This window comes from Marmota marmota, unplaced genomic scaffold (assembly GCF_001458135.2).
Source record: "Marmota marmota marmota unplaced genomic scaffold, marMar, whole genome shotgun sequence".
NCBI classification, from domain to species: Eukaryota; Metazoa; Chordata; class Mammalia; order Rodentia; family Sciuridae; genus Marmota; species Marmota marmota.
The window spans coordinates 16,035,552-16,059,773 of NW_025999999.1; the positions used below are offsets into that span (position 1 = coordinate 16,035,552).

The 24,222-nt window shown below is 43.5% G+C and overlaps 1 protein-coding gene, 1 long non-coding RNA gene and 1 pseudogene across 3 annotated transcripts in view; 1 reads left to right on the forward strand and 2 right to left on the reverse strand.

Moving 5' to 3' along the window:
* Positions 1 to 16,739, reverse strand: part of LOC125617989 — a 45,041-nt gene extending 28,302 nt beyond the window's left edge. Inside the window, exon 1 of the long non-coding RNA XR_007349194.1 lies at positions 16,297 to 16,739. This is a non-coding gene — a long non-coding RNA (uncharacterized LOC125617989). The remainder of the gene's footprint in view (positions 1 to 16,296) is intronic.
* Tectb (tectorin beta) lies at positions 5,389 to 20,432 on the forward strand. 2 transcript variants are annotated; one of them, XM_048807328.1, is made up of 10 exons: positions 5,389 to 5,485; positions 5,643 to 5,804; positions 6,403 to 6,593; positions 7,754 to 7,896; positions 8,001 to 8,073; positions 13,378 to 13,481; positions 13,614 to 13,697; positions 14,938 to 15,100; positions 16,567 to 16,639; positions 17,712 to 18,712. In XM_048807328.1, the coding sequence occupies exons 2-10, from the start codon at positions 5,729 to 5,731 to the stop codon at positions 17,978 to 17,980; spliced, it is 1,176 nt and encodes a 391-aa protein (XP_048663285.1). In that variant the 5' UTR covers positions 5,389 to 5,485; positions 5,643 to 5,728; the 3' UTR covers positions 17,981 to 18,712. The 2 variants fall into 2 exon arrangements, with proteins under 2 accessions (XP_048663285.1, XP_015350389.1); XM_015494903.2 differs by lacking the exon at positions 5,389 to 5,485 and adding an exon at positions 18,754 to 20,432 and having other exon boundaries at positions 5,625 to 5,804; positions 17,712 to 17,744.
* Positions 20,433 to 23,058: 2,626 nt separating this feature from the next.
* LOC107149967 overlaps positions 23,059 to 24,222 on the reverse strand; it is a 55,996-nt pseudogene continuing 54,832 nt past the window's right edge.

Consider the following 24,222-nt stretch of genomic DNA (forward strand, 5'->3'; position numbering starts at 1 on the left):
AGAAACCAACAATTTTTTTCATTGACATGGGAAATAGATACGAAAGTATCACATGTTATTCTGCCTGTGTATGCAACAAACAACACCCATAGGTGCAGGTCAGGGAGAACCAAAAAATAGGACTATCCAGAATTTGGTAAGTAAGATCATTGAAAACACATTTAATCACAGTTTTAAGCACACATTCTTCAAGGAAAATGCGATAGACCTGCAGGACGTTGAAGACACTCTTACCCCCACCCGCAATTTGGTTCTTAGAGTAAAAGGAAACTTTAGCAAATGCATGCACTACAGTTATTCTGAAACCCCTTTGATGCCATGTGGGAAAAACTTCTCTTCAGAAACATTTAAACAGCAGTACCATAGGCCTACAACTATAATGCACCAGTGAAAAAGAAAAATGTGGAAAGAGAGAAAAAAAGTAATACAGTTGCTTACTATAGGAATAATAAATGTGTTTCAACTCATATGTTGATTCCAATTGATTAATTGTATCTGTTTGCAATATAGTGTTGAGAATGCTTCTGAGGTCATGTTGGAGATCAGAGAAGAGTGTCTGGCATGATGAAGAATAGATTAGTGATGTCTGGCAAGGATGGAGAATAGATTAGTGATGTCTGACATGGATGCAGAAGAGAGAAGTGGTAATATGTGTGACTCTGGTATTCATCTAGAACATGTGGGCATTCGAGAACAAAGTGAAGAGAAGTGTGGCTGAGCCTGCCCAGTCTGTGGTGATCAAGATGGTTACATGGGTGCTTTTCTTCGGCTGTTTCTTCCTTCTACCTACCTGCTGGCTGGCTGAGAACTCCCTGTACCTTCCACAATAAAATATCAGACGTGAAAGAAAAATAATCTCACCTCTTGTCTGGCATGTTGACAAAGATATCTGACTTGGTTAGACTTTGAGCGTGAGGAAAAATCCAGGAGTGACTTGTGGGATTAAGAAGGGCTTCCCATGGAGTCTGGGGACAAAAAGCAGTCCTGGACTTTAGAGTCAGTGAGTTCCAGTTTCTGCAGATCCAGAGGACTGTTTCTCTAATCTTAGATTCTTATTCTACAACTAAAGTGATGCTAATCTACCAAAAAGAGAAAGAAAACCCACAATGGTATTATCCACAAAAGATGAAAATCCTCATACTACAAAAGTTCAAGCAAGAAGAAATGCGCTTGCTGTGTAAAATGGATTTGAACCAGGCATGATGGTGCACGCTTGTAATCCTAGAGATGCTGGAGACTGAGGGAGAATATCCCAAGTTTGAGGTCAGCTTGTCTCAAAATAAAAAATAAAAAAAGGCACTAGGGTGGTACTCTTGTTTTGGGGAGTAGCTTTTCATTGTTGTTGGTCTCCAGCCTTCTGATTAACATTGGAGATGAAGAGGGTGATAGACAGGTGAGGCAGAGGCTGATGGGGTCATGAGAGACCATACTGAGGGCCCCACTCTTCTGAGGAGGAAGGTTTTGTTCCCTTCCAGAGAAGACCCTGAGATCTCCTGGAGGATCTGGCTGATCTTCCTGGGGCACTGTGGTTCTTTAAGGCTGGTGTGGCTGTGGGGTCAGGTGAGGGAGAGGGAGGTGGGGCTGCTGGCTCGGAATTTGGCTATCTGCAGAACATCTTTCTTACTTCTCCATTGTGCTTTATGGAGTGTACTTTCTGCCACTTTCTCTGGAGAATTGTTCATTCCTAGGGAGACCTTGAGGCAAGAGCCATTGAAACCTGGATGATTTGCTCATTTGCAAACAGAGCCTGCCACAAAGTGGAAGGAGGGTTAATCTTAATGGAAACAATAGTCCATTTAATAAATCCAACATTTAATGAACCCAAACAGCTTGCCTTAAAAAAATCAGTTACTAAAGCAGCTTTTGAAATTTTAATGAATGCTTATTAGCTTTATTTTTAAAGTCTCATCTGTTACCTTAGTGTGAGTTCACTGGTGTTCTTGATCATATGACTCACCACCTAGATATAATTTCTGAGCTACAAATGAAAATGTTGATTGGAATTTTGTGACCCTTTTGTGTCTGGAAGCTTTCACAAATCATTCAGGACCTTCAAATATTGCAGGTACCATCTGTTGCTTGGTAATGCACAGAACAAAGATGCAGGACAAACCAGCTCATATTTTGATGACTCTTCCATAAAAGCCTCTATACTGGGTTCTTTCAAAATCCTAGAATTGATAAGAACTTCTGATCAGTTTTACGTATATGTTTTTGAAGAAATAACCATGGTCTCAGCTGGAGACTTTGTTTTTGGATCCTATTTTCCAGTGGCGCCCCTCTTCCTCCATCTTCATCTCAGGAAGGGAAAGGAGTGTTGGAAAACAGAAAGGGGACTGGGTGGGGCATCAGACTGGTGGGTAATTACCAGAAAAAAAAATAGAAGCCTCCTGTCTTTTATCAGAGCAAGTATCAAATACTGTTGGGCCCAAGTACACTTTGTCCCATCCTCTTTCTTATGCAAATTAAACATCTAGAGACCAGCCTCCACAAAAGTTGAATCCACTTCCCCAACTTCATTCAGCTTGTCCTTGAAAGGAGTATCATGTACCTGATTGTTAGCTGGACCTACCCTCCAAGAAATTGTAGGAGAGATCGTTTTGTCTCAGGCTCTTATCATTATTGGGCTTCTCTAGAAATCAAAAGCACCTGCTCTTTTGCTAGAGTGGGCTTCTAAAGGGACAACTATTACCATTAGAAAACACCCAGATTCATAAGGGAACACTATTGATATGTACTCCCAGCCTGAGGATGCCGACCTTAGAGGAACACACTCTGTAACAGTGAATCTTCATTGCTTACTGTGTGCCAGGCACTGCGCTAAGCAATCCCTGTGACTTATTCCATTCTGTCCTTGTAAGAGCCATAAGAGATGGGAAGCCCCATTTTACAGATTTGGAAACTAATGGCTTGGAAAGTTCAAGTTTCTTGCCCAAGATCACAGAACTGAAAATGTAACAGACCCAAGACCTCTAATCCTAGTACCTATGTTTATATTGACAAGTTCTGGTAAATCATGATAATCCAGCACTGATGGCAATAGTGTGTGCTCTCCACTCCCAATAGGCTCCCCGTTTTGGATTTTCTAAGTAGAACTCAGCATAGAAACAAAAGACTTTCCTGGTGCCTTACCTTGATGGAAGAAAAGAAAGTATGTCTATGTTAACAATGTTAACAAATATCCCATTTGTTAATATTCTGAGTAACACTGCATCATTGGCATGATCATATCTTCTAAAAGAGGAACTTTAGGCTCACAGAACCTAAGTCATCTGCTTGAGGATCCACAGTGAGGGGGTGGATTCTGGGCAGATGACAGAGTGCGATGGCTCAGCCTCACCCTGCAGCATCTTCCAGCACGCAGCAGACATTTCCACTAGAGACAGGAAAGGCAATAATTTCCACTGCCACCTTTTAAGTTACATGAACTCTCACCTTCCAGGCTGGAGATGTTACCAATGACCTACCTGCCTGGGTCAAAGTTGGCTGAAAAGGAGTACACTTTTGAAGTTGGAATGAGAACAAGGATCCCAAACCCCACTGAAGAGCAATACTGAATTGTCAGTGACCAATGATGGTTTAATGTCAAAATAATCCAATCTGTGCACCAGGGCTGTTCTAGGCCTCCAAGACCTGGTTTAGCCTATTCATTCCTTCCTCCATCCAGCACTCCCATCCTCTCTCTTTACCTCCTCCCATCCAACTTTCCCAGTGCAGGCTCCTGTGCAAACTTCTGTCACTCTCTGTACTGCCCTCCCCCTAGTTTCTCAGGGAAAGAATCAATTTCTGAGCCGCCTGTGACTTCCAGGGCCTCATCTAGTACCTAGTGTACCACAGAGGCTCAATAAATGCTTAATAAAAGGGAGGGGAGACAACACAGAGAGTTAGTGCTATGCCCAAGAAGTGAGTCCTTTTTCTGCTCAGTAATGACCTATGCAGAACGGTATAAACTGTTGTTGATGTTTCCAGGCTTCAGTAAACCTAATCCTACTGTTAAAAAAAATTCTTTTTAATATATTCCCTCCTCCACCTCTCTTTTCAGCCCATATTTTTTAAAAGCCACAAAGCATATCACATATGTATCGGTCTCACATTGTATCAATCCCAAGTCTGCAATGGGCCACTTTGTGGCAGATCTAAGGAAAAGAAATGCAATTCATGTGACAAATACATATTATCAAAAGCTATTAAATATCTTTTCATATAAACCTATTTATTTATCTTGTACTTTACAATTTACAAGAGGCTTGATCTCATGGCTCTCCTAGTCTATAAGGTTAGTCCAGGATTATAGCATCCATTATATAGAAAAGGAAACTGAGTCTGGCTTGCCATATGGCTATTAATTCTTTGACACCATTATTATAAGACATACCATTGATTTAACAATATGTTCTGAAGACATAAGCTATCTCTACAGCATTATATAGGCATATTGCTTATAAGATACAGCCCAGTAGTTTTGAAGCATGTAATTATGTATGTCCCCAATAATATATTTGGAGACTTCATAGGAGGAGCATCCTTCCTGTTGTTTTCAATGGGATCTTGTTGGGGACTAAGGACTCAATTAAGGAGAACCTTTCTTTCTAAGTTCCTTCTTTCAATGTCATTGCTCTGGCTTGGAAGCCTGGAGGGTGTAATTTAAAGCTGTACTTCAAGATAAAATTCTAGACATCAGAGTTCATTTTTTAAAAAATACTAGAGAAAAACAACCTTTAAAATGTTCATATTAATACAGCCTAATCTTGTACCTGATTTATGGCACAGGATAGATATTCAATAGTCAAATAGGAAAAAAAAAAAAAAAGAAGGTGGAGGCCTCCAAGACCTGGCTTAGCCTATTCGTTCCTGAATGGGCTGAAAAGGGAGGTGGAGGAGGGAATATATTAAAAAGAATTTTTTTAAACAGTAGGATTAGGTCTACTGAAGCCCGGAAACATCAACAACAGTTTATATAGGTAATACAGCCTTACCTGTCAAATGTAATAATGCTGGACTTGTGTCTTCTTAAAAAAAGTTTAATTCACCTATCTATAAAAATAAGAAAGCAAGAAATAAAACAAAGAAAGGAAGATGTAAAAGAAATAAAATTGACACCTAGAACTGCGTAGAGAGAGTTTGCCTCCAATTGAGTTATTTTTTTGTACTAGGAGAAAAATCAACTTTTTATTCTAGCCCTAGTTGAAATGGTTAAGAAAAAAAAGTTTCTGATTCTATGCAGTAAAAGAAATTAGGCTCAAGTGGTAACTGAGCTTCCCATTGGATTATTGTGCAAGGTTCCTTTATTCCCACCACAGTGGATAATGTGTGCTCATTGTGATTTATCTGCAGCCGGTTTCTTTTACACCCTTGGGCTATATAAACTGGAACTAGGACTGGGGCTGGAGGTTTGGGGAGCATCTGGGAGGCAGCATCCACAGTCCAGAGAGAATGAGACAGTTGGGAACATGAGCAACCTCCTGTGTCATTGACGCTCCCAGTGGTATGAGCCTCACTTTATGCTTTCTGTGCTGACAAGGGAAGATGATCAGGAGCTGGGGAAAGCATCGTTGACCTCCTGTGAACAGTTCCTCCAACAATGTATGGGCTGCTTTGTTCTTACTCTTGATTTTAACTGTTTGCTGGTGTTTCTGACCTAGAACGATCGAGGCCCAAGCTCTGGAAGGACCATAACCATTTGGTCACTTGGGTTTGGCCATCTGCAAAGGCCAGGTTCTGAGGAGCAATGGTGATGAGGGCCTTTGTCCTGTTGGCTGTCTTTGCAGAAGCCTCCGCAAGATCATGCACTCCAAATAAAGCAGGTATGCCTCAGATCCACCCATCTTCCTGGAAAAGGAAGTTTCCTGAATCTTCCTTTGCAATGATCAGAGTTGAGGGTTGTCTTTGTTTGGAAAATGCAAAGACAAGAGAAAGCATTTATGCCCCTCAGGGCCAGCAGGAAGCAAAAGTGTTGGGGGATCTGACTTTTCTAACATTAGAGAATGTTCCACCTTTTTTTTTTCCTCTTTGACTATTGAATATCTGTCCTGTGCCATAAATCAACGTTTTACAATATTTTACATGAAATGAACATTTAAAAATTTTAAGGTATGTGCTCATTTTCACAGCTATATGTGTGTGTGTATTCTAATCTGTGATTTCACACGGTCCTTTTAACATAAAACAAAAGTTTAAAAATGAACCAATTTTAAATAGACTAATACAGTATAGTTATCAAATAAACTCTAAAAGTAGAACTTTAGTGAAATTTAGGGGAAAATACTGGATGCTAACGAACAGCAAGGAAGATGTTTTTGATCACAGGCTCTGCGTGTTAGGGGGTGATTGGGATCCACGGCTCTTTAAAGTCAGTGGTTACCATGACCCAGTCTGACTCAAGCCATGTGCGTGTTCTTCCAGATGTCATTCTTGTGTTTTGTTATCCCAAAACCATCATCACCAAAATCCCTGAGTGTCCCTACGGATGGGAAGTGCATCAGCTGGCCCTTGGGGGACTGTGTTACAATGGAGTCCATGAAGGTGGTTACTACCAATTTGTCATCCCAGATTTATCACCTAAAAACAAGTCCTATTGTGGAACCCAGTCTGAGGTAAGGCTAAGCCACATTGTTCTTAAGATCAGGCAACTAGCCTGAGAATGACTTGGCTTTATTCTCCTGATTTGTTGCTGGCATGCACAAGGCCCCCTTTATAGTTTTGTTGTTTTTCTTTTTCTTTTTCTTTTTGAGACAGGATCTCACTAAGTTGCTTAGGACCTCGATAAGTTGCTGAGGCTGGCCTTGAACTTGTGATCCTCCTACCTCAGCCTCCCAAGTTGCTGGGATTACAAGGCCCCCCTCTATGCATAGAGCAAAGTACATTTCCCACTTCTGACTCACTTCAAATTCTTAGCTTATGCTCCCAAGCCTCTGTCCTTCTTGGGTTGGACAGGCAGAGGAATGGACCATCCTTTCTTCAAGAATTGGAAGTGATAATGAAATGCATTTGGAAGAGTATTTGAAAGGAGTGAACAGAATATAGCACAATCTTCAACTGGGCCATATAAATGAAGTACCTAAGACAGGGAATCATGGAATTAATAGCAGACATTCTCTTGCCAAATTTCCTTGTATGACAGAGGAGAAATCTGATACCTCCATAAAGCCACAGTTCAAGGCCACAGAACCAATAGGGACATAGTCATGAAAGGAGGCTAGGTCTCCCGACCTTCCTGTTGAGGTTCAGCTGCCTTGACCAAAAGATGATTATCCATCTGTGGGTCCCAGCATCTAATATTATATGATTTTAGAGTCCAACATGCCAGAAGAAAGAATCTCAGAAACCGTGCTTATTGTTAGAAAAAAAGGAAATGCACAGAACGAGACAGTAATGTTCTAGAAATGGCAGAGGGGAGAAAACATTCACTTATTACACTTTAACAAGTGAAATGGATAAAAAGTTGATGCTGAGAAGTAGGCATTCTTGAGCAGCTTCTTTTTGGTCAGAAGCCCAATGGGTTTATGGATTTTTTTTTAAAGCATACAACATCAACCTAGATTATTCTAAACCATTTTAGTTGAAGGCACTCAAGAATTCTTTATGAAAATTACCAGCTCACACTCAGACAGGAAGTTCTACCATCCATGCCAAATACTGCTGTCCCCACATTGGGCTTTTTTTTTTCGGAGCCATCCTCATGTGCATTTCCCAGAACTCTCACCCTTATCCTGAGGGCCCAGGGCCACCCTAACTGCCTTCTCCCTTTTTCTAGTACAAGCCCCCCATCTACCACTTCTACAGCCACATCGTTTCTAACGACAGCACGGTGGTCATCAAGAACCAGCCGGTGAACTACTCTTTCTCGTGCACCTACCACTCCACCTACTTGGTGAACCAGGCTGCCTTTGACCAGAGGTAGGTTGCTCTGCGGTGTGGGGGGGCTGCTGCTTGGGTGTGTGCTGCAGCCCTAGCAACCAGGCGTGTTTCAGTCCTTATGCAAAATTCTCTCCCCTTTTCAGAGTGGCCACTGTTCATGTGAAGAACGGAAGCATGGGCACTTTTGAAAGCCAATTGTCTCTCAACTTCTACACTGTAAGTCCAGGTTCCCTTTCCTGCCCTGTGGCCTTTCCAGGAGACAATGGGACCTTTGCTCAGGATTCACTCTGCCCAGGCTCTAGGCAAAGCTCCATTGAGAACTGAAGTTAGGACATATGCTGTGATTTAGTTTCCAACCTCTTTAAAGAGTAAATGTAGCAGAAAGTCAGACTCGTAGTCGGAATAGAAGAGCTAAAAGGTGCCACAAAGGTAAGGCCAACCTTCCCACCTCACAGGTGAGAAGCTTGAGGCAATGTCAGAAGACGGTAAGACAGTCCATATCCGACTCTTAATCGAGATTGGTTTCCATTATAGCCTACTCCAGAGATCTATTTATATTTAAAATCTCGCTCTTTTTAAAGCATTTGGCAGACAGCATTTCCTAACAGATCTGAGGAGAAGAGTTAGGGCTCCCCTCTGCTACCTAGCTTTCAGTACATGAGTTCCCTCATTACCTAACTTGGGTCTGCAGCCTATATTGACATTGAAGTTAAAGGCACACTTTGGTAACCCTCAAAATAAAGTGCCCCAAAGAAATTACATATGCCATGGCCACAGCTCAGCTGCTTTCCTGCTTAGAAGGTGACTTCTGGTGAGACAAAGGCACACAGAGGAGACACTGGCCAGCTCACTACAGGAAGACGCAGCAGACACAGAAACCTTGACCTAGAACATAGAGCTGGAAGACATTCTCAGAGGACATCACGTCCGACCCCTTTATTTCACAAAAGAAAAGTTCTCCTGCCTGGAACTCTATTAACTTTGAACTCTTAGAACTCGCTGTACCTGCTTCCTAGAAGGCTCTTAATCCTGCCAAACTCAGCAGCTAGAATCAGAAGAATGTTAGAATAACCCAGTCCCTTGTACAGGTGAGGATCTGAAGCCCAGAAAAGAAGGACATGATTTGCCCAAGGTCACCTGGGTGCTTTGGAGGAGCCCAGTCTACAGCTATGGTTTCAGTGGACTCCCCCGTGAAGGACTTGAAGCTTAAGTGTACGGGCCCCTCACTACACAAGTCCTTGTCAAGCCCTGTGTCTAATTTTGGATTCAATTTTTCGAATCTTTTTATTAAAGAGGACTCTCCAAACGGGGTAAGCTTCAAGTCCCCTAAAACCTAGATTTGCCCCTGGCCACACACCACTAGTGGTTAGATCCTGAGAATCAGAAATCCCTACAGTGCCTTGACCTGTCATCAGGGGGATAAATAAAGTGTGGGCCACCAGGGTGACGAAAGGATGAGGAAATCCTGCAGGACTGATGAAGGCTCTCCAGAGAAGAAATGGGCTTCCACACATTGACAACAGTCTTAGGGGACGTCCTAATGACAAGTTGTCGTTACTATTGAGTCCCTGTCCGGAAGTGAATAATTGTTATTTTAACCAGTTAAAATTATAGATATGATTCGATGAAGGTTTTACAACAGTTGGTAATAGAGAGACACCAGGGTTTTTGAAAATGTCACCCACTATCAGCCATGTTAGGCCGAGATTCAGACAAAAATATCAAACCATAGAACTATAAGGAGCTTACTCCCTTAAAAAAAAGAATTAAGAGGTATGTTCTCAGCCTCAGCCAGACAGACCATCCTCTCTGCTGGAGGGGTAGACTAATGGGATCCCTCCCTGAACTACTGTAGAAATGAGGCTAAAGCCTCCCCAGGGCCCAGCAAGACCTGTGCAGGACAGACCTCAGCAAAGAGAAGGTTTTGTATTAATGAATATTCCCACTGTGGACTTGGTTTCCTATGCCTGGCCTGTGTGCTTTTATTTTCTTCTCTCTCTCTCTCTCTCTCTTTTTTCCCCCCTCTTTGAGAGCGTTCTTGTGTGTTTCTGAAGCAACAAGTGTTCCTTGCATACATTTCCATCAAATTACCAGAAGCTGAGCTGTGCCCCAGATAGCACAATGGAACTGGCGCACTGCTAATTGCTTAGGATTCCGAGAACTTCAAATGCTGGACTCCAAAAGCACTAGTTCTACTCAGTATGCTTCCTCTCTCTTTCCTCTCCATCCCCCTTCCACGCACTTTTGCCAAGAACCCATAGTTGGTATTCCCAGCGGAAAGTTATTTGGACTCCCAATCCAACATGAAGGAAGTTGGTTTACAGAAGTAGCCTAGTACTATGGTTAAGAAAATGGACCATGCCATCAGAACACTGGTATGAAGCCTGGTTCCACTGTTTACTAGTTTTGTGACCTTGGGCAAGTTAGTTAACCTCTCTGTGCCTCTATCTCTGCATTTATAAAGTAGGGATATAATAACACTTAGCCCTTAGGTTTATTATGATAATTAAATGAAATAATGTTTAGGAAGCACTTAATACCATGCCTGGCACTAGGTAACTGCCCAAGAAAATAGCCATTCTCATGATTGCAGACTTTGAACCTACTTAACCTGGAATCTCTGAGGGTTCCTATTATTGTGACCTCTATGGCATTGAATGTCAATGTCAGTAGTATGGGAATGGGTTGACTTTTATTCAATCAAAACAGTAATTCTTAGTTAGACAAAGAGAAATGAAAAAGCTCTAAACAAATGCAAGCAACAGAAGCTAAAAATCACAGATTCCCAGAGTCAGAACAAATCTCGAAAGCAATCAACCTTGACCTCCCACCCAAAGTTCAGAACACTTCTGCAAGATTGGTGAGGGATGGCTTCTCTGCCTCTTTCAAAGATAATGGCAACTGGGTCTTCTCATTTTAATTCAGCATTTGAAAACTGATACACAGAACTCCTGCCCATTTGTTCTATCTCCTGAATAATACCATGTAATTATTTTGTGTCCTTCAAATACCTTTCATCTTCCTCAAGCTAAACACCTTCTCACTATAGTTCATTCACCATCTCCTCTGAGTATGGTTCAATTGGTCAATGCTGCTATTTAAAAGTAGAGCCCAGACCGCTGGGCATGGTGGCAAACACCTATAATCCCAGAGGCTCGGGAGGCAAAAAGTGTAGAATCACAAATTCAAAGCCAGCCTCAGCAACTTAGTGAGGCCTTAGCAATTTAGACAGATTCTGTCTCAAAATAAAAAATAAAAAATGGGCTGGGAATGTAGCTCAGGGGCTAAGTGCCCTTGGGTTCAATCCCTGGTACCAAAAATAAAAGAAAAAAGTGGACCTTGTCAGGCTAATGTGGGGCCAGGTGAGTCAGAGGTGACCTTCTAATTTCTGGAGGACTTTATGAACATGTCTTAGGATCTAACTTTGGAACACTTTTCTTGTACTTTTCTTGTATTTCATGTTGAGCTTGTGAGTGGAAGAAATGCCTAAATTTTCCCATGCGAACTGCTGTTATATCAGGTGCACCTAATCTTGTACAGTTAGCTGGTTGTGATTCGGCCCTTGGGTCAGGGGAAGAGACTGTATGGCATGGTTTTTCAAGGTGTTCTTCCATTCTGTTGGATGGATGAGCAGCAGTTCATGCAGTATTTCTATGTTTTTAGGGATGCCAAAACAAAGTCCTGTATTGTTATAGGACTGGGACAGATCTGGGACAGATCCATAATTTTCATGTTATAAAGAAAGAAAGGACTAGATTAGCAACTATATTGTGGTTCCTGGGTCAGTTACCACCTTTGCAAATGTGTTCTTAAAATATGGCGAACCTCAGGCAGTAACACGGGTCATAAAAAGCCACTGTAAATCTGCCACTTCAACATGCATGTTAAGCGGATGAATCATTTATGACTAAGAACATTCTAATTTAATTTTTGCAACCACTGAAATGGTGCGGGAACCTGACAAATGGAAGAGAAACCTCTGACTTCTAGGTGACGGATTCTAGGAGGCCTCGGCTGGATCTGCAATCAGTAAAACAACATAAGCGGTCTTCAAAGACGAAAGAGTCTGAGTCTTAACATAAAAGTCCCTGTGTGTTTGACCCCAAGGGGGTAAAATTTCATTTTGACTAGATATCCTTGCTGAAAGTGAGTTCTGCCTATTACTGCCTACAGATTGCAGTTCTGCAAAGCTCCAAGCCCATGAAACTCAATCTTTTAAATAGTACCCTGGTATGTACTTTGGGTTTCTGTTCCATAATGTCCCAAGTTAGTGGATGGAAGCTAAAGTTACCCCAGGATTCTTGTTCTTCCATCCAGTGATTTCATCTCTGGCAACTAAATCCAGAGTGTTGTGCCAGGTTGTTAGTAGATTTAAATGAGTCCAAGACTCAGAGAACGGAGAGGTCACCCTCCTTTGGGTAAGTCAACTGGAAATACTGCTGTTATTCCTGATAACACACCCAGAGCTGCCTAAGAAGATGCCAGGTATAGACCACACAACTGGGCTGATGATCAGAACCTGCTGCCTCTAAGCTCAGATCATAGTGGTGATTCCTGTCTGCACTCAGAGCTGAGGTCCCAGTCTCCTCCATCCTCCTCTGTAGCCTCTCTAATCTTTTTTCCCCCGCTGAGCCTCTCTCCACCTCTGCCTTCACCCCCACCTGCTCGGGGCATCTGCCACACTGACCTCTTTGCAGCCACATCTTTGCCCCAGGGCCTTTTTCCCTAATGGAAACATTCTTCCCTAGATGGCTGCATGGCCCCCTTCCTTGAAGTCTTGCTCAAATATCTCCTCTTCAGTGAAGACTCCCCACAGTATTTAAAATTGCAACCTGTCCTTCCATATGTTCTCAATCTACCTTACCCTAATCTACCATTTTTATAGTTTTTTTTTTACATAGCATACTGTGTTCTCTTCTAACATACTATACAATTTACTTACTGTCTCTCTCTACTAGAATATCAGACAGATCTTGACTTTGTTTACCAATATTTCTGACCATACAAAATATCCTGACATAGAAACCAACCAAATCTGTAGATCAATCCCTGACACATAGTAGATAGTTATGCATCTTCTTGTTGTTGTTAATTGCACTGGGAATCAGATCATAAACTTTCTAACTCAGGCTGAAATCTGCCCAGGCAAGAAGGTAAGCAAGGGTAGAGAGGGGCTGTATGTGTTCGGTCTCTCTGGTCTTTGGGTGATTCATCAAACACAGCACCTTAATATCTCTGGATTCGATTTGTTTCCATCAGTTAAATTTTGTTGGCATAGATGAGATGTACAGCGTGTGCCTCTCCATGACCAGCAAATCTAGAATATGGGATGTCCTCACTCCTACTAAGATGGCCCCAGCATCGTAGCTGGGGCAGCTTCTGTGCTATGCTATGTGGTCTCCTGTGCTTGTTCTTTGGGGTTGATTACCATCCCCATCCCATTCCAATTCATCTGCTCCTGCCAGACCCAGCTTCTCAGTCTGAGAGGTCATAATGCCTGATGTCAATTTCCTTCCCAAGAATGCCAAGTTCTCTACGAAGAAAGAAGCGCCCTTTGTCCTGGAGACATCTGAGATTGGTTCAGATCTGTTTGCAGGAGTAGAAGCCAAAGGATTAAGTGTTAGGTAAGTACATTTCTTTAGGCTTATATTCTTAAGTATAAAGGGGGAAAAGCTAGCCCAGAGACTTTCCAAACACCAAATATTTCTAAGCCTAAGACTGTAGCTCCAAGTGATACCATTTTGCTTTCTTTCCAGGTTTAAAGTGGTCCTGAACAGTTGCTGGGCCACACCCTCTGCTGACTTCATGTATCCCTTGCAGTGGCAACTGATCAACAAGGGGTAGGTTCCATTGTCTAGGGTCAGGGCCGATGGTGGGGCCAGGAGTATCTCAGCCTGCTTTGCTCTGGCTTGGGATAGCTTGGGAAAATACTTTTAGTTCACATTGGTATCTTTTGGAGGAAACCCTAGTTTCCAAGAGCTCTCGCAGGGATTAGAGCAGATACATTATCAGGGACTCTCCTGGGCACATGAGCACAAGTGAAACAGCACACCCATCTCCCACAGAGACCTGATGTGGGGACAGAGATGCGTGGAGTGATGGTGTGAAAGCTCCCAGGGGACTTCAACCAACAAGAGGTAGCTGTCACTGAGGGGCAAGTGCCAGAGCTCCGGCCAAGAGGCAGCAGTGCCAAAGCATCTAGACTTGCTCACTCTCCGCCCTCTCGGTTCCCCCTCCACAAAGCTCTACTTACTCTCTTTTCCACTGGCTTACACTTGAGCTGCAAAGAGCTATTTTAAGGTCTCACATTTTGAGTTCATACAAGGATCTCAGGTTTACTGACCAAATGATCCTGAAATAATCTCATTTCATAACTTGGAAAATGCCCACAGCTCTATTGCTACTCAGAAGCCACCACCAACAGAACCAGCTCTGACCCTTGGTCTAGATACGAAGGTACAACATTCACCCCTCGGAGGTGACGTTCTTTAGGTCCTGCCTCTACTCCAGTAACGACACAATTAGATGCTACTCTTCTAGTCATTTTTTTTCCTGTGTTTATATTTTTAAAAATGACCACATATTTACAAAGGTGACTTTATAATATAAGTTAAAAAGTGGAACATAAATTCAAATTTCCAATGACAAAAATCTCATCATAGACACAGAGACATATGCCTTGAGTTTAGATGTCTGTGGTGACACAGGGAACTGCTGCTCCCAGTGCCCTGGTCATTATCTTGGGGTGTTTTACTCTGGGGGTCTGCCACATCCCGGTCCTCGGGAGGACTTTATCTCTTGGGCATTTCATTTCTTTAGGACAAGGGTGTGACTCACCAGGTGAATGGCTTCTCATAAGCCACTCCCCTCTATTGTACCTAGCCTATAGAATGGGGACAATCCAACCCATCTTATAGGCCCTCAGCTTGACCTCATTAACTGTGAAGATCAAGTGGGGTGCTGCCTATCACAGTGCTTTGGAAGAACAAAGCGCTGCACACACTGTGTGTAACTTTGTCCAGAGCCCCTGCTGGAGCTCCCTGAGGTGACATTCGGTCTTCTTTCCCCCATGTGCATCAGCTGCCCCACAGATGAAACAGTCCTCGTGCACGAGAATGGGAAGGATCACAGGGCCACCTTCCAGTTCAATGCCTTCCGGTTCCAGAACATCCCCAAACTCTCCAAGGTTTGGTTACACTGTGAGACATTCATCTGTGACAGCGAGAAGCTCTCCTGCCCAGTGGTAAGCCGCCCTCTTGGGAAGGAGAATGTTATGTGGGGGTGGGGTACTGGGGGAGCTGGGTTTGAACTGGGAAGTCATAACTGGCAGTAGGATATGTGCAGAAGGCTTCCTGGGGAAATGGGCCCAGAGTAGGGTGGAAGCTCCAGGCCCGTCCACCTGCCTCCGACACCCTACCCAGTCTGGTGAGTGTCACTTAAGCCCCTGGGCCTAGTTTTCTCATCTAAGTAGTGATGGCCCGTCCCCTTTTAGAGACCATGTAAGGCACTGACAGACATGGAAATGCTTTGGAAAACCTGAAGTACAAGGGAAATTCAAGGTCTGCATAAAATTCAAAAGGCAGGGGTGTTTTAGTCTCAGTTGGGCAGTCTTCAGACACATGCTACAGAAATTCTGGGGGAGAGCTGATAGGACCTTGAGAGGAAGGACCAGCCATCTGTGCATTCAGGCCATCAGGTGAACCTGATGCTCACCTTGCTTCAGAATACCATCTTATAGACTTAAAGTGCTGAATCCTAAACTGTTGGCCTCTCTGGTCTATGTAGACTAGAGGTCTCAGAGTTTCCAAAGAGGCTGCCTGTCTTTAATGTCTAGGGAACTAAAAAAATAAGGCTATGATCTTTGCACACCTGTAATCCCAGCATGCTTGGGAGACTGAGGCAGGAGGATCACAAGTTCAAAGCCAGCCTCCCAAAAGCGAGGCACCAAGCAACTCAATGAGACTCTGTCTCTAAATAAAACACAAAAGGCTGGGGATGGGCTCAGTGGTTTAGTGCCCTGAGTTTAATCCCAAGAAAGAAAGAAAGAAAGAAAGAAGGAAGGAAGGAAGGAAGGAAGGAAAGAAGGAAGGAAGGAAGGAAGGAAGGAAGGAAGGAAGGAAGGAAGGAAGGAAGGAAGGAAGGAAGGAAGGAAGGAAAGAAAGAAAAAGAAAGAAAGAAAGAAAGAAAGAAAGAAAGAAAGAAAGAAAGAAAGAAAGGCTATGATCTCTAGTTGCATTGACTCACTTGGACAGAAGATGGTCATCCATGAGCACAGATAGTAAAAGGGAAAGGAGCCAGAGGGTGTGGGACTGGGGAAAGGCTGACAGAAACATTTTACAATTGATCAGAGGCTGAGTATTGACACCACATTAAAAAAGAACATGTTTTGCAAGTGTCCTCAGTCACTGTGATTACAATAACTGTAAGTAAAAGACTCACTTTTTATCAAAAGATGTGGGTCCACTCCTCCCACGTGTGGTAGAAAGGACCAAGCAGGATTTCTTCCAACTTGAATTTTTAATTTACTGACGCTTTCCTCCTGGGTTCTCAGAATTATTTAAAACAAATAAATAAATAAAAGCCAACTAGTATGAGTTGACTGGAGAATTTTTACTCCATCCAGTTGGTGACTTTCTTTTTCTTTCTTTTTCTAATTCCCTCTTCTTTCCCTTCCTTTGTTCTCATCCTTCCTCTCGGGGGGGTCATCAGACCTGCGACAAACGGAAGCGCCTGCTCCGGGACCAGACTGGGGGCGTGCTGGTGGTGGAACTCTCCCTGCGGAGTAAGCCTGTTTCCCACTGGCTGGGCGCACTCTGGGCTGTGCCCACAGGCACAGCTGGTTTGAGCATTTTGACTGAATTGCCAAACCAGGTGTGCCTGTAGACACAGCTCTCACCTGCTCCTCCAGTCTTCCAGTGGGGGGAGGGATGGGAATCCAAGAAGCTGAGGTTTGCTGAGTACCTTGAAAAGTTCTATCGATGGCTCAAATCCAAAATGGCCCCAAGGAATCAGAAAATGCTGAGCTTCTGACTAGAACATGCAGAGAACAATAATAATAGGAAAGAGAATGTTCTAGGCATGTCAGGTGCCAGTCAATGAGCCTCTATTGAGCTTCTAGCACTGGAGTTTTGGAAATAAACAGAACCAACAAGGAACTTTCCATCTAGCAAGGCGCAAGACCCCTGTGGAGGGGCAGGGGTGCCAGGAAGTATCCAGCAAGGGATTTAGCTCAGTCCAGGGCTCATGAAAGACCTCTGTTGAAAATCTGTATGATGGACTGAGGGTAGTGTGACCTGGGGTGAACAAGACGCTTGGGGAGACTGGGCACCATAGCAGCCATACTTGAGAGTCCAGCCAAGCCGAGGCTTCCTCCTGATTATGTGTGGTCTGCAAACCAAAAAAAGAATTTAACATTTTTATGAGGTTCCAAAAACGATCAAAAGAAGAACAACATTTCATGACCTATAAACATCAGTTGACATTCAAATTTCAGTATTTATAAACAAGGTTTTATTAGACAAGGGACACACTTGTTCACTGAAGTGGTACTGTGGACTGCTGTGTTCATGCTTTGACGGTGTGGATTAGTGGTCATAGAGACTGGCCCACAAAGCTGAAAATATTTACTCTCTGGTCCTTCCTGAAAAGTTCACCAGCCCCTGCCTCAGAAAGCCTGGGAGAAAATGGTGTGAGATAAAGCCTTTGTGAGCTTCAGCATAGACCTTGCCCTAAAGGCAAGGGGGGGGGGGGCTCAGGGTTTAAAGGAGGCGGGGATGCAGTTGGGTTTATGTTTCAGAAACATAAAGTCCATGGTCTTTTCTTAAACCTGCGTTCTCTCTCTTCACTCACTCCAGGCAGGGGATCATGGAGTCTCCATAGCTTCTCAGGTAAGGAAAAGAGGCATTTTGGGGAATGCCAAGGCAATGCCCACTTTTGTAAAGCAGATGGATGTTTCAGAAGAAGTTTAACTTTGGCCCCAGCAAAAACGTTTAGAGTTGAAAATTACATGGGGCAGAGACCGGCAGAGGTTAAGGGGTCTTTTTCCAACCAGCCGCTGAGATCTGAAGGGATGAATGAGCTGGGTAACAGCAGGACTGGAACCCAATCCCCCAAGTCTCAATAAAGTCATCACCAGGTGACTTTGCTTGGATTCCTTCATTTGGAGGACACCGTTTTTAATGATCTGTTCTTTCAAGAAATATCTGAGTCCCTGTTACATCTCTGCCCCTCATTACTTGAGTGACCTTGGCAATGACCTGACCCCTCCATACCTTTTCCTCTGTGGAATTGGGCTAATCACTGTCCCTATCGTACCTGAGGTTGTATGGATTATTTAATGACAGCTAAGGGCATCAGACAACTCAGTGAACATGACAGGTAAGACCCTCGCCCTTCCTAATATGTGTGGAGTACATTGGGGTTGGGGGCACGTGATTCAAAGAGCAGGCAGGGAAGCCCTAAGAGGAAGAACCATTTCAGCTATGAGCCAAGATCTCCCTGGAATGATGAGAAGGAGGTAATTGCAAGGAGATCATTTAGTAATCAACTTGCAGATGTAGACTTCACTCTTATGGTTACAGGAAAATCGTGTAAATCAACTTTTTAGACTCCAATCCTAGATTCTCATATTTAGAGAAAGTTCTATGGCAAAGGTCCTACAAGGAAATGCTCCATCACATAGGATGGAAGGTTCATCCGCCAGGTTCTTTGTACCGATAACAGTGAGCTGCGGAATCCCCAAAAGAGGAACAGAAATGACTCTGTGTAAAACGTTGGAGTTTTATGCAAACCTACTTAAGACCCCTGAGCTGGGCCCTCCTCGGGTTAGAGCGGGTTGAGCTGCTCCTGCCCTCAGGCCTCTGTCTCAGAGCCCTCCCCGCCTGCTCTGGTTCACAGATGTTATGCGCCACCTCGTCGTGATGCTGGGGATCTGCGCCCTGTTGTAGGAGTCAGCCTGGAGCTGCAGCTCCGCCCTCAGGTCGTCCTCAGCGATGACAAACTCGTTTTTTGTGCTGCCAAAAAGAGCAAACAGAAGACTACATTGTCGGGGAGCAGAGACCAGCGCTTTGCCAAATATGTGTTCCAATTTTTGTGAATTCAGCGATCAATTTTCTTTGGTGTCCCCACTTCCTCTTGTTACTTCAGTGGCCCTTAGATCCCGCCAGTCCCTCCCCTGCAGCTGGGGAGGAGTCTTCTCAGACTCCAGTCAAGGGTGCAGGGCCCTCCTCCTTTGAAAGCTATTTTAATTCTGAGAGACTGGCACACCCACCAAGTGCAGCTGAGCATTTTGAAGACCATGTAGTGCGTAACCACAAAGTCAATGCTAAATAGGGAATGCACAGGAATAGCCAACTTCGCCAGAAGGGGCTCTGTCATTGAGACTGGGCGGTTCTACCCAAGGACCAGAGCTGAGCCCGCAGGCAGGGAGTTGCAATCTTTCAAATAACCATGTAGGAATCAGAGTGGAATACCAGAGTTTTGCTTATAAGTAATAGGAAGGAAATGGATCCTTAAAAGTTCTTAGTACTAACCTAACTAGTTTTAATTATAGGGTTTATTAAATATATGTAAACATTAGACAGGTATAAACTCCTTGTTTTTGTAGCTGATATATACTTTAACATCAAAAGAAAATTAGAAATTTGATAGAAAAAAAACTACAAAAGGCATAGGACAACCCCTCCCCCTGCAACACACACACAGGTTTGCTGTACTTGGTGACAACCTGACTTCCCATATGCCTTGTGACATCCATGTCCTCAATAACTTTCTTCACTGACTCTAAGAAATCTTCATGTGTACAGAATGGACTGATTTCACTTAGTCTTTACTTAAGATGTTCAAATCCATATACTTTTGTTTTTGTCTCATCAACTTAGGATCATCAGAATAGAACCATCAAAATAATCAGAAATGCAAATGCAAATATGGCCAATGAAATCTCGTGGCAATCTCATAATGCAGCCACCTCAGTGATCCAGAGTATGCCAGTATCCATGATTTACTTTGGTCACCAAAATAAAAACAGAATGTACCAACCCTGGAAGAGAACTAATAGGATAAGCCTGAGCTCTTAGTTCTTAATCACAAACATTTAATTAGCAGGCTTGCAATTTGAAAACACACACCTGTTTGTCTCTCCGTTTTTAATGTATTTGAGAACTTTTGAGATTTGCAGTTTGATGGTTCTTGTACAACTTGGGTGAACTCAGAAATTAAACCACTCATCAGATCTCTCAAGAGTTGAAGTACATGTTTGGTTAGCAATAGGCTAGAGTAAAATGACTCAAGTTCAAACTTGGTCTCAAAGCTGATGTGCCAGACAGCTTGGGATCTTTTCCTTCTGTAAATTCAGAGTATTTTGTAGTCAAGAAGGACAGAAGACATATTTTTATTGGTTCTAGTAAATAGCATATAACAATAACTTAAATAGCATACTCATAGCCAGATTCATATTCTTTGATGTCAGAGTAAAACAATGCTGTGTTAGTTTGGTTTTATTTTATCATTATGTTTTATGATCATGTATCTCTACCTGGTGCTATGGAATAAATGAAATGCCTTAAGATAAATAACCTATCACTACAGTTTGCAGTGTTGATATATCATGTTGAGAGCCAATTCCTCAACCTTCCCAGGGTTTTCTACAGCCAGGAGCTCCTTAGACTCATGTATATACCACAGACTTTCAACTGCTCTCTCCCTCATTTACACTTGAAACATTCCACTACTGGGTTTTCTGTGCAAGGAGGTGAAGCCATTTCACATAACTAACATTTTGGTGAAGATGATTCTCTGGTCATCCCTGTCCATGAAGCACTAATCTCTCTTGCCAATCAACTGGATGTGTTTTGACTAAAGTTAACTCCCTGATGCTGTCTCCTGACTTTTCTGTTGAGTGATTAGCAGAAGGTACTCTCAAAACAATCTCTCATAAATTCTCATTAGTGCTCAACATCAAACACATCAAGAGGGAGAAAAGTATATTCTTAGGTATCATTGATTGACATAGAAAAAACACTGCATATAGCTTTTAGGAAACTGAGCCTATCAAAACTCCTAGTTATGATCCATAAACATTCTCTCTCTCCCCCCTCCACACACGCTGTGCATGTATATGTGTGCACATATGTGTGTCTAGGGGGTTCTGTATGTACATGTGTGTATGCATTTTTTGTGTGTGTATGTATAAGTTTGGCCACCAAATGTTTATGTTATAACATTCAAAGAAGAGGCAAAACTAACAACATTTTTATTATATATGAATATAACTTCTATAAGCACGTAGGTTAGGGCTAGAAGGAAATAAACACACACGTCCTTCAAACAAATACAAAGAGGATAATAATGGAAACTTACCCTATCCAACCCCATCCCTATATCTGAATATCATTTTCAAATGCCCTTTTATGTAACACTACTGAATTGCTTGATCCCTTCACTTTAGTTCATAGCTCTATTGATCCTTAATATTCTACTACTATTATTTATGTCTCCTTGTCCCAACTAAACTACAAGCAAAGGGTCAAGGAAATTTTCATATTCTCCTGTGCCCCCCTCAGCATGGTAGCCAGAATAGAGTAAGTACTTAATAAATGTTTCTTGAGTGAATGAAATGTTCATATGGAAGGAAGGATGGACGGATTGACAGATGAATGAACAGACAAATGGGTAGATGAAGACTAGCCCACCTCTCCAAGAGGAGGCCTCATAGTAGAGGTTGACTTGTTTCCTTTTATGGTTGAATGAGTGTTTGGTGTCCAGAAGCCATGATCCTATCAAGAAAAGAGACATGGAACATGAGAAGATCCATTCTACTCCACTGCCTCCATGCTGCCATAGAAGGTGAAGAGCTCCCTCACATAAACACCCTCTTCCTTCCTCCTTCTAACGCTGTCACTCCTTGATCCAGAGGGCCTTGGGGGAGAAGCAGAGTCGATTACAATTAAGACAGAATTGCATTATGGAAATGAAATCCATGAGGGTCGTAGAATTCAGTTGCCTGCCTCTGGGAAGAAGCAAAATACCACAGATGGGAATGTTTAGGAGCTTAAAAAATAAGTGGCTTATTTGGGAAAGTGCTTTCCTTGGATCTGATTTTGTGTCCCACTTCCTAAAGAAAGACAAGAATCCCACCAAATCTTTTGTAAAATTTAGCATCAAAGGTCCTCAGTAAGTCCAAAGATAGTGTATTTCTTAACACAGAATTCCAAAATATCCCCACAAAGGCAGCCCAGAGGTCTAGCCAGAACAAAAATGTAACTGGTCTCAATGGTTCTCACTTCTTCAGTCACAGGGAGCTCAGCTGGAAAGGATTTAAACACGGTAATTCATTCAGATTGCTCTGCTACATTCAGGGGCTATGTGGATGTGAGGAGTTGCAAGAGTTGAAGAAAAAAGCACTGGGAATGCATTAGTGGGTCAGTAAATCTACCAAATAAGACAACCAGAACCCTGACTGTCCTTTATGTGGAAAGGAAAATAGTCATTGCAGGAATGGATGGATTCATCTCTGCTGAAAATTTTTTCTCAATTAAACTTTTCATAAATGAATGAAAAGTTCCACTTAAAATTCAAGGCTTGTCTGCAAGAGGTTTTGCTCAGTGGATAGGAAAAACATTAAGCAATAAACTGAGGACAAGACATTATCTGTGTGAGCATGGGGCTTAGAGGAAGTGAGGATCAGGACCAGGTCTCCCTGCACTACATTGGGCCTGTCTTCTTGTAATAGCTTCATCCCTGCTGGGTTTCTAGGGCTGCTCACGCTGCAGAGCTTTTACCCTGGACATTCTGAGGTTCTTCTGGTTTGGGCTTCTGTCTCCAGGCAAAATGATTAGCTGATAAGGTTATGCACTAAAGTTTAGGAGCAGTCAAAGAGGGAAGGATATGGGGCTGTGGCCCCAAGCTTCACCCTCTCCCTACTCTCTCCCAGAATGAAATGGATTTACTGCAAATTCACAAATTAATGGACTGGAAATCTCTGGCATCTTGAACAAGTTCACTGGCAGTTCCCATGAAATGAGTTCGCAATACCCACTTCATCCTCTGGACCAGGAGGCTCGCTGAATAGCGCCCCCTAGTGGGAGACTGTCTCAACACCCCAGAACTGTACCTCTGCAATGGGATATTAGGGGGAACCTGCAGAGGGTCCCCAGGGACTTTCCTGTGACTCCACAAACATCTTGAAAGAAAACACTCACCTCACAAGATCTCTGGAACTTGAGCCTCTTGCTCAGTAAACCCGGGGAGTGGACTGGCGAAGCCTTCTTGGCCTTTCAACGAGAAAGTCGTTTGTTCTCCTTTGCCCTGAGGGAGGCAGAGAAGCAGTTGGAGAATGACAAGAAGGGGCTACCTGGGAACAGCAAACCAGGAGCCAAGACCACCCCTCCCTGCTGCTTGTTCTGGATCTCCACACCACCAAACGCCCAGCGTCTTCATGGCTGCCCTCTACTTCCATGTGTGCATCTCCCAGCTCTCCTGAGAACTCCTGAGGAGGAGCACCTGCTCCCTCCCCACCCCTAGCTGCTGCAGTCTGGCTGGGCACAATTCAGGAGCCACTTGTCAGAAGAAACGAACTTTATTTTTAGAACACACACACCAAACCACACAGCTCCTCAGGAAAAACCTTCAGAGCCCAACTGCCACCACCAGCTTCCCACAAACCTCTCCACCTCCCCCACTCCTCCTGCTCTTGAGGCTGATTGGCTGGGTCGCGTGGGCAGAGCCAAAAAAAGTCCCCCAATGAGCAGCTCTGTGGTCTGAAAGGGCGGGGAAACAGCCCAATGAGCATCCCGCAGAGGAGCCAATCAGTTGGCAGCTAGAAGTTTGCTGGGGCCGCTGTGAGCCAATCATCAGCTGGCAGCTGGAAGTTTGCTGGCAGCTGGAAGTTTGTTGGGGCCCCTTCGGCTGTGGCTCTCAACATCTCCCCCTCTCTGTTTAAACAACAAACATGTGGCTTAGGGACCGTGCCTGCCTTAGGTTGTCCAATACTACATATGGTCCTTACCCGTCATCGGATGAGCTGACCTCAAGGCGTCAGCCTCCTGTCTTAGGTTGGTACCATTGCAATTGGATCTTACCCGTCATTGACTACCGGTCCAGCATACAGCCACACCTGTGGATAGGTCTTTGTACCAGCAGGGGGGGTGAGGTTCTTTGCCTCACCTCTGTTGGCCCCCAAATTTTTGCTGAACGACCATGACAAGCAGAAGGGAGGAAGATACACCAAGCCAATTGACGGCTCCTTTTGGAAAAATTGTACCACTGGTGACACCATCAGCAAAAATACCCCAACACTATCACAAGTTGCTGCACCAACAGATAGTTCACAATGCATACAAGTGAGTTCACAATGCATACAAGTGA